An 11102-nucleotide genomic window follows, 5' to 3' on the forward strand; every position below is an offset into this window, starting at 1 on the left:
TGCAATCAGTTTGCTTTGACGGTGAGGGAGCGCAGAAAAGCCGATCGATCAGAAGGAGAAGAGAAGGTGACCAAGAGAATATCAGCATCGAAAAACGGTTCCCCGGGAAGACATCGAAGCAGCCGCCACACACACACACACACACACACATACCCTTCGCAACTTTTTCGTTTGCTGGTTATCGAGAAGAAACCTGAAAAGAAGTAATCGTTGCTGAAAAATAATCTGCCAGTTCCCCTTGGAATTGAAAATTACATTGAAGCGAGTTTATTTTAATGTTTTCTATCCATATAATACTGCGACCACATACATTTGGTTTTGTGATTTGTCAATCAAGTGCAATTAGCAGGAAAGCTTCTGAAGATTATTCTTCAGAACAAGGATTTTTGTACCAATATTGGATGCATAAAACCTTGAGCCTCCAACGTTACGCTCTCGTTTTCGAAGTCCCCCAAATATTCATTCATTCAGAATGGATTTAGATTCAACTTCAAACAAATGTTCTCTAAATCAACGATAGTCCTACGTCACCCTTGCGGTTATACCATAGATATAACCCACTTCCTGTTTTTGAAAGAAAAAAAATCGGAAAGTAATTGAATTGCGCTTAAATCCATTTTAAGTTTGTTTCTATTTTCTATTCTATGGTTTTACATTGATAGAAATTTTAGTTCTATAAAAAGAATCTTTGGATTACAATTTCTTATTTAAAATTTAAAATGCCTAGCATCTTTCAGAAAACAAAACAGTGTAGCAGTTCATGAAAGGTAATCACCAAGGATGACCACAAATTCTTCCGCTGATCTCGTAAAAATTCCGAAGGTTCTCGTATTTCAGGCAAACTGATTATGCAGCCTTTGATTCTCCTGAGGAACAGCATCGCTTCAACGGGGCATTTTCGTGGTGTTTTCGTGAGATAAATTCGACAACAGTTTGCTTCAAGCCCATTGAACTCGCTTCCGCTTGATAGTTTTTAGCTATCGGTGGGAGGTCGGAGTGTGTCACCGGTTGTATGATTTTTTTTACTAATACAGTCTGTAAATTAATACAGTAAATATTTGTGATGAATCTGCTATTTCATGTTGTGCACTGAGGATTATTCTTGATCAGTGTCTTGATTTGATTATTATCAGTGGCAGCACAAACTTCCCGAACAACCCAATAGAAGTGTGTTCCAGAAAATATTACAGTTCAACGAAGAGTGTCTTCGTTGCTAGGGACATTTCTCCGGAGATATGGTATTTGCACCCGTGAAAGAATATGTTGTTCGTGTTCAATTTTCACAAAACCTGGGAGTATTAAAAATTTAAACGAAGCAGTTTTGACGTAGGACTACGTCTTTCATTTCTATACCGGGGTGTAAAACCAAAGTTTCGAGAACGAAAGCGTTACGCTGGAGACCGAGATTTTGAGCGTTAATAGCTCTTAAACAACTGAACGAAATGGTACGATAAACACTTCATTTGAAAGATAAAATGTCTACGCGTCATATACTTGTTACTTTTTCATCCAAAAACTTGTTTCAATAGTCTTAAAATTGCTTTCAAAACAGGCTATTGAAATCACCAATCGGTATATAAGCGAGCGCCGCTCGTAAACCCACTCAGTTATGATTGAACAGCGATTGGAGCATGTTGTCGCTGTTGTTGTGAAGCTAATTTCGTTTATCATGAAAACGCTGATGAACGGTGTCACCAAGAGCCTGTTTGTGCACCTAAGGCCAAAAGGGAATCCATCAGGAGGAGAGTGATGCCACGGTTCCGCTTGAAACATCGGAGCAGCCGCCACACACACACACATACACACACACACGCGCGGAATTCTCGTTGCTATCATCGTTGCTGAAAAATAATCTGCCAGTTCCCCTGGGAATTGAAAAATACATTCATGCGAAAGAGGTTATTTTAATGTTTTCTATCCATATAACACTGCAACCAAATACATTTGGTTTTGTTATTTTTCAATCAATCGCAATTAACAGGAAAGCTTCTGAATATTTTTTTCCCCATCAGTGGAAATTTTCGTATCCAATATTGGATGCATAACATGAAAAACGGAAAATGTTTCACATCGCGAAAATCAAGTCATTTTCGAGCGATTATTTGCTTTCTACTCATATAAATCTGCGACCAAATACATTTCGTTTTGGATTTTTTCAATCAAGTGCGATCAACGTAAGACCACGTCTTTCGGCAATTTATTAGAGGTGCAATGAATCTTTAGGAATTCCCGCTCTACGCGCACTGGCAAACAATGTTTACTCAACAATTTCTCAAACGAGAAATGGGTGTTGTGAGAAAGGATTAGCGAACGCGAAAACGACAAACGGGAGAAAGATACGTTTGGAGGTTGAAGGAAATTGGCAGAAAACTTCTTCATTCTATCATTTAAATAATGTGATTCATACCACATGGTGGTAAGGCACCACGAAAGCAGCTCGGATAAGCACACCAGCCGCAGGAAACGTGAAGAAGCCACATCGCGATCGACCGGGAACTTCGCATGAAATCCGTCGCTATCAGAAGTCGACCGAATTGTTGATCCGCAAGCTACCTTTGCAGCATTTGGTTCGTGGAATTTCTCAGGACTTCAAAACCGACTTGCGCTTCCAAAGTTCCGCGGTTATGACGCTGCAGGAGGCTTATTCGAAGATACCAATTTGTGTGCTATCCATGCAAAACGCGTCACATCATGCCCAAGGACATCCAGCTGGCCCATCGTATCCGAGGAGAGCGTGCTATATTAGCTTAGCATATAATCAACAGCCCTTTTCAGGGCTCCAAATTTGATGGATTAGAGTACAGAAAAGTTTTTTACAGGCCGAACTGAAAGGAGCATTTAGCGAAAATCGTGGTTTCGATAATAATTCGTTACCGATAGATGATGTAGTGAATATATCCCCATATCGAAGAAATCACTTTGATGAAACTGTTTACCGTTTGTCGTTTTTAAGTGTTGGGAAAGGGCATTATTTTTGCTGAGTAAATTCCAAGAAAAAATCCATTTCTTCTTTAAGCGTGATTCATTCTGCTTCGGATCAACGGAACAGTGATAATCATTTCATACAAAAGATAAAACGTCCAAGAGTTATATGATTGCTATTTATTGAGTCGGAAAATTGTTTCAATAGCTTAATGATAGCTTCGAAAACAGGTTATAAAATGACGCTTCCTTTGCTTTCGTTCATTTCTTACTCTACTCTCGCACCGTGACGACTCGTTTGTTTGGGACCAAGCAGATAGCAGGTTAGTCTTTCAGTGGTAAGGCACACGAAGCGCACCAGCCGCAGGATAGGCGAAGAAGCCACATCGCTATCGACCGGGAACTTTGCGTGAAATTCATCGCTATCGGAAGTCGGCCGAATTGCTGATCCGCAAGCTACCTTTGCAGCTTTTGGTTCGTGGAATTGCTCAGGACTTCAAAACCGACTTGCGCTTCCAAAGTTCCGCGGTTATGACGCTGCAGGAGGCTTATTCGAAGATACCAATTTGTGTGCTATCCATGCAAAACGCGTCACATCATGCCCAAGGACATTCAGCTGGCCCGTCGAATCCAAGGAGAGGGTGCTATATTAGCTTAGCATATAATCAACGGCCCTTTTCAGGGCTCCAAATCTGATGGATTAGAGTTCAGAAAAGTTTGTTGCAGGCCAAACTGAAATGAGAATTTTCGTTTGGATGCCATATAGCATCGAGAAAATTCCGGAAAGATCTAATCGTTGCTGAAAAATAATCTCCCAGTTCCCTGGGAATTGAAGAATACATCCATGCGAAAGAGTTTATTTTAATGTTTTCTAATTAAATGGCGAACACAGCGACCAAATACATTTGATTTCGTAATTTTTCAATCAAGTGTAATTAGCTGGAAAGCTTCTGAAGATTATTCTTTCCCATCAGTAGGATATTTTCGTATCCAATAATGGATGCATAACATGAAAAACGGAAAATGTTTCGTATCGCGAAAATTATATAATTTTCAATCGATTATTGCTCAGTCGCCGAAATTTTCATACTCAGAGAGTTCATTCTCCTCTAGTTTGCCTTCCAAATTGCCATCGTAAACCACACCTTCTCTCGATTGAATCACGCACGAAAAGCATACTGAAATGATATTGTGGTGGTGAAACCGATTCATTTTTCGTGAGGCGTCGTGCACAAATTACGTAACGCGATAAGGGGGGAGGGGGTATATGTTGCGTTACTTTCTGTTTATTAGAGATAGGAAATTGCGTTACGAAAGAGGGGGAGGTTAAAAATCCGGATTTTTGCGTTACGTAATTTTTGCACGACGCCTGAGGACATCGACAAGACAACATCGTTACTGAACGAGCTGAACGGCGAGGGATCGAGGTATTCATTACCTGGCTTGACCTGACCTGAAATGCAATCAGTTTGTTTTAACTGTGAGGGAGCGCAGAAAAGCCGATCGATCAGAAGGAGAAGAGAAGGTGACCAAGAGAGTATCAGCATCGAAATACGGTTCCTCGGGAAGACATAGAAGCAGCCGCCACACACACACATATACACGCGCGCAACTCTTTTCGTTTGCTGGTTATCGAGAGGAAACCTGGAAAGAAATGATCGTTGCTGAAAAATAATCTGCCAGTTCCCCTTGGAATTGAAAATTACATTCAAGTGAGTTTATTTTAATGTTTTCTATCCATATAATACTGCGACCACATACATTTGGTTTTGTGATTTGTCAATCAAATGCAGTTAACAGGAAAGCTTCTGAAGATTATTCTTCAGAACAAGGTTTTTTGTATCCAATATTGGATGCATAAAACCTTGAGTCTTCAAAGTAACACTCTCGTTTTTGAAGTCACCCAAATATTTATTTATTCATTCATTCAGGATGGATTTAGATTCAACTTCAAACAAATGATCTCTAAATCAACGATAGTCCTACGTCACCCTTGCGGTTATACCATAGATATAACCCACTTCCTGTTTTTACTTTGGTTGAGTCTTCATCTCTAATTTTCATCCATGATTCTCTAAAACAAATGAAAATAAATCGATTGCTCTCAGTTCATGTATGTTACTCTCAGAATAAACAGTCAGGAAAGAAGTTCAATGATATGAAAAAATATGAATATTCGACTATCAGACAGCTTAATCATTTTATTGATAAATATGGCTTCATTTGGAAATGCAGAATTGCAGAATGCACGTATCGTTGAATACAGAAATTATTGTTTTTTAAATCATTTAGTGTGTTCACGTGGACGCTCCCCCCTTATCGTGGACAAGCGTGGATATTTTCGTAACCCCTATCCCCCCCCCCCTAAAGTTGTCCACGTGGTATGTGGACAGCCCGTAAGATTGTGTTCAATAATGGTTCATACAGAAAAAATCCAGCAACAATTTTTTTTTTCAATTTTCACTAACAATCAATCATACAAACAATCACGATGACACGTACACGCAATAGGCCAAACAATGGATTGAAAGCAACGAAAAAATTTTTTACCGAATGTTACGCGGTATTGAAAAAATACGCGAAATTGAAAATATATAGCTTTGCCTTTCATACTACAAAAATCTAATTTAATTTTTAACCCAAAATTGAGTACACGTCAACAAAATAAACCCTGCATTAGAGATTTTGCTCGTAAATGACAATATAGTTTTTTTTTTTTCTCACAAGTGTCCTCGTTATATTTATCCATTCCATCCAGCGCAAATCAGTTCAGCTGCACTCGTTCGTTCGCAAACAGTTCGCCTGCGAACGCTTCGTTCTCAAACAGTTTTTTCCCATACAGTTCACTCGCAAACAGTTCGTTCACAAACAATTCACTATCAATCAGGTCGTTCTCAAACAGTTCGCTCGCAATCGATTCGTGGGGAGAACTACCGTTCTTTGAAACAGAACGACCGTTCGTTCACTCTTTTTGGCGAACTAGTTCTTTCGTTCCGTTCGTGAACGGGTTTGCCCATCTCTATTCGAAACGGCTCGACAATGTTGTCCAGCGTCCAATTTCACATTGGACAACCCCTCGATGTAAACAAACTGTACAGATCCAAAAGAGAATCAGAAACGTCGACATCAAAGACGTGTATGTTTTCATTTTGCGTATGATTGGCTATTTTTCCGCCCGGCTGAACCCAGAACCCAGTGTTTGTTTTGTGTAAAATATTTAATTTTACCCGAGAGGAGAATGTTGAAAGCAGTTATTCTAATTGGAGGTCCTGAGAAAGGTAAACTGCCCCGGGTGTTGTGTTATACATATCGTTGATGCTTGACCACTCCTTTCAGGGACCCGTTTCCGGCCCCTCTCGCTGGACATCCCAAAGCCGCTGTTTCCGGTGGCTGGAAGGCCAATCATTCAGCATCACGTGGAGGCCTGTGTTCGCATAAAGGAACTAAAGGAAATTCTTATCCTGGGTTTCTATCCGACATCCCAAATGCAACAATTTGTGAGCAATATGCAGAATCTGTACGATGTCAACATTCGGTATCTGCAGGAATTTACCTCGCTCGGGACGGCCGGTGGTATGTATCACTTCCGGGATCAAATACGCTCGGGTAATCCGAGTGCATTCTTTGTGCTGAATGGTGACGTTTGTGCTGATTTTCCACTGCAACAGTTGTACGATTTTCATGTCAGCAAGGGCGAGAAAGCATTGGTAAGATGGAACTCCCTGTTTTGAGCCCTAGGGCAAGTTGAAAACACATCTTTGTTGTAGGTTTCTATCATGGGAACCGAGGCAACTCGCCAGCAAGCCGTTCACTACGGTTGTCTTGCTCTTGGAAAGAATGAAGAAGTTACTCACTATGTAGAGAAGCCACGTTCCTATGTTTCTACTCTGATCAATTGTGGCGTGTACGTGTGCTCAATGGAGCTGTTTTCGCGAATGGGAGCCGTGTTCCACTCAAAACAACTGGATTATAACACTTTGAACAACGGATACGGGAAAGATCCTGGCCACATTCAGCTCGAGCAGGAGATTTTGACTCCACTAGCGGCAACGGGAATGATGTTCGCTCTACCGGTGAACAATTGGTGGTCGCAGGTTAAAACCGCTGGATCGGCTATTTATGCCAACAGGCACTATTTGGCCCTGTACAAAAATACACACCCCGAACGCTTATCAAATGCTGGCACAAAATCTTCGGAGCACAGTAACGGAAGCTTGATTTGTAACATTATACCGGATGTGCACATTCATCCGACGGCTTCGGTCCACCCAACGGCGACGGTGAGTTGCTGTTCACTTATATGTAAACTGACCAGACGTCCCGCGTTACGTGGGACAGTCCCGCATTTCAACAAAATGTCCCGCGTAAGATTCCGTCCCGCGAAACGTCCCGCATTTGGCAAAAGAAACGAAAATGTCCCGCGATGTAAATATATTTCAATATCACAATTTGATCATGTTGATTTTCTCAAATGGATGAACTTAAAAAAAAACTTTTATTTGGCAGACTGTTCAAGTGCGCTTCTAATGCATCCAAAGATTAATACGTTGAGCTGGTTTCATTGCACCAACATTGGGCTTTTTGTTTAGAGAGTGTCAACTGGAAGCGACAGCAACAAAATTGGAAAACGATTTTTATAAAAGTCTCCTATTGATCCGCAGGGACCAACGTGAGTCAGACGGAAAATTAATCTTTGGTTCCCTAGCTCGGTCAGGGCATAACGTTTTAAATAAGCCGGAAGAACTAGGGTTTACTCGAAAGGAAGAGGCAGAGTTGTTTGATGAAGTATCGTAAATGAAGCGCTGGACGGTCTTACGGATGTTGGCCGGAACCTGAAACATGGCCGATGAAAAGATGTATATTGGCGTGTTATTTTACCTTTTCGTGGCTTTGGTGGTCGTCTGTCTCTCTATTTTGGCCATTCGCCCAAAAGTTTTCGATCGGGCGCAGCTGGGGAATGTTGGGATGGTTGGTAGTCTTCGCGACAATGTTTATCTCCATCCGATCCATCCTCCAGTGATCTTTTGGCATAATGGGCTGATGCCAGGTTCGGCATAAAGACCACATCACCTTCCCAACTCCGGCAAGCACTTCGTACTATATATTTCCCCGTTCACCACATGACTCGAAAGAAGAGCGGCTTGGACATTCCCTTCACGTCTGTCAGAGAAGGACGTTCTTCGAGAACTTGATGTGAATGATATATTCGACGTCATCGCTTACCTGGGGAACGTAAAGTACCCGGTCCTAGCATCAAGTACGTCTCGTCTTTCATTGTGAGTACGAAAAGAAGTTTTTCACTTTTTTCGCCGGAAAGAAGTTTTTCACCAGCACCTCAAGCTACTCCTTCTGCTGTGGGGTGGAGCTTAGAATATGGAAAAAACATCAAGTGGCTTGACAGTGCTGCTGCTGTGAATCAACAACTTTGAATCATTTTTGTTGTAGACTTAATAAACGTAAGATTTAAAGAAAATTTGTTCCTATAAATTATCTTCCATCGCCACCCGAAATTAGTCCATTTTTTTGAATGCATACGTTAACACTAAAATCGATGAAAAATGAATTGGAATATTCGAGCATTCCATTCGGTAATTTGAAGAAAATTGTAGAATTTGAATCGTGCTTGCCAGGCGCAAATGCTCCGAGTGAACGAGTGATTTTCGGGCGTAAACAAAATCTAAACCACCGAGAAATCACAACAGAGTGCCGATACTCAGAAAGAAATAATACTGATCAGTTTAGACTCGCTAAACTATGGTTTATGTTCACATAACATATAAACAAAACGTTTTGTTTTTTGTGTCCCGCGTTAGACCTCTGACCATCTGGTCACTTTACTTATATGTGACAAACAAATTACAATTCCCCTTTTTATAGCTTGGACCGAACGTTTCAATTGGACCCGGTGTTGTTATTGGACCAGGCGTACGGATTCGCGAATCAATAATCCTCGAGAACGCGGTTATCAAGGATCACACCCTGGTTCTTCACAGCATTGGTAAATAATTTATGTTTAATCGTTCGTATGAGAGTAAAGCTCGTCAAAAATTCTAATCCGTTTGCAGTGGGCAGAGGTTCCCAGATTGGGATGTGGGCCCGCGTTGAAGGCACCCCCAGCGATCCGGATCCCAACAAACCGTTCGCCAAAATGGAGAATCCTCCGCTGTTCAACAGCGACGGCCGGCTGAACCCATCGATAACGATTCTCGGCTATTCGGTTAGCGTCCCGTCGGAGATGATCCTGCTGAACTCGATTGTACTGCCGCACAAAGAGCTGAGCCGAAGCTTCAAGAATGAAATTATTTTATAATGGCGGCGCGGAGAGTTGGCGTTACCGTTTATTAATGGATGTTTTAGGCTTAAGATATTTTTTGAAGAATAGATGTGAACGGGGATGTACGAGTTCGCTTCGCTTGCCGGCATAGTTGCTTGGTGAACAGGAATGATTTCAACAAATAAATTTATTGAATTTGTTAAATCTTCGCATTTAGAAGATGATTTCCAGTAAATTGTGAGTTTGTTCGCTAGATATGCATTTTCAAAGAAAAAGAAATTATCATACCACTTCGCTCAGATTTTTTATGCTTTCTAGGGGCTGTCCACATACCACGTGGACAGAAAAAATATGTTTTTGAACACCCCCCTCCCCCACCGTGGACAAACGTGGACTTTTCCTATATCCCTCCCTCCTAAAAAGATCAACATAAAATTGATCCTCGCTTAAATTTCATTTTAGGATTGCTTCTATCTATCTATATATACAAAAATGGATTTCTGTCTGTGCTGCCATACAAATGAAACACAATTTTTTGCATAACTCGAGAATGAATCAAGTAAATGAAACCAAATTTGGCATGTGGAGGTTTTAGGGTGCAAAAAATGTTTCTATGGTGGTTAGATACTCCTCTCCCTTCTTTTAGGGGGGGCTGCCATACAAATGAAAAACAAATTTCTTCAAAACTCGAAATCTAATCAACAAATGGAGCCAAATTTGGCATTTGAAGATTTTATGGACACTCCTCCCCCCTCTCTAAGGGGAGAAGAGGAGAGGGGTCTGTCTTTTTTCTATAATATTTTCTGTATCAAACTTTTATTCCATGTAACGGAGAAACATGTTTTTTGCAAGTGTTCGAAAAATCTTGAACGAGAATTGTGTCTGAAAATAATCTGATATTATAATGATGAGTTTTGGTAGAAATACTAGGAATTTTTTAGTAAAAGGTAAATTCAACGGGGTCGATTAGAAAATCAATCAATGAACAGTTCTGCGATTGGACTCATGAACTTGCGTTTAGTAAGAAAACGTGAATGTTTGAAGGTATTGATTTTTTTTTATTGCTATTGATTACAAAAAACAAATTTTGGGCGGGACGAAGTTTGCCGGGTCAGCTAGTTTTCTGTACAGTTTTATGGATAAAAATGTTAGCTTAATTAATAATAACAGTTTGTTTTAAATTCATTTATTTCTTTTCCAACATTCCCCGGAAAGTTATTTGTATCGCTATTTAGGTTCTTCCCAATTCCACTTATGTTGTCAGATTGTTTTCACCGCTGGAATCCACATAAAAAAAAGGAAGTGTGTTATATCTATGGTATAACCGCAAGGGTGACGAAGGACTATCGTTGATTTAGAGATCATTTGTTTGAAGTTGAATCTGAATTCATTCTGAATGAATGAATATTTGGGGGACTTCTAAAACGTTGACGTTGGAGGCACAAGGTTTGATGCATCCAATATTGGATACGGAAATATCCTACTGATGGGGAAGAATAATCTTCAGAAGCTATCCTGTTAATTGCGATTGATTGAAAAATCACAAAACCAAATGTATTTGGTCACAGTGTTACATGGATAGAAAACATTAAAAAAAACTCTTTCACATGAATGTAATTTTAAATTCCCAGAGGAACTGGCAGATTATTTTCAGTAACGATTAGATATTTCCACATTTTCCTCGATACTGGAAGCCCACCAGTGGTTAATGCTAACTCGATAACCATCTGTTAATAGCACTTGATTGAAACATGAATCAACACATTTGGTCACAGTGTTACATGGATAGAAACGTAGTCCTACGTCAAAATTACTTGTGAATCTATTCTCGGGAATTCTTTGTTTCAATACTGCATTAATACCCGCCGTAAGTTGATTGAGCTGTATATGTTTTCAAAAAAAAAAT

General features: G+C 40.3%; 1 protein-coding gene across 1 annotated transcript; it reads left to right on the forward strand.

Moving 5' to 3' along the window:
* Positions 1–6009: 6009 nt before the first annotated feature.
* Positions 6010–9399, forward strand: LOC129767978 (mannose-1-phosphate guanyltransferase alpha). Its single transcript, XM_055769314.1, has 5 exons — positions 6010–6200; positions 6259–6629; positions 6690–7202; positions 8800–8920; positions 8988–9399. Exons 1-5 carry the CDS (start codon positions 6161–6163, stop codon positions 9230–9232), a joined length of 1290 nt encoding a protein of 429 aa, XP_055625289.1. The 5' UTR covers positions 6010–6160; the 3' UTR covers positions 9233–9399.
* The last annotated feature ends 1703 nt before the right edge of the window (positions 9400–11102 follow it).

The sequence above is a fragment of the Toxorhynchites rutilus genome, chromosome 2 (assembly GCF_029784135.1).
Source record: "Toxorhynchites rutilus septentrionalis strain SRP chromosome 2, ASM2978413v1, whole genome shotgun sequence".
Classification (NCBI taxonomy): domain Eukaryota; kingdom Metazoa; phylum Arthropoda; class Insecta; order Diptera; family Culicidae; genus Toxorhynchites; species Toxorhynchites rutilus.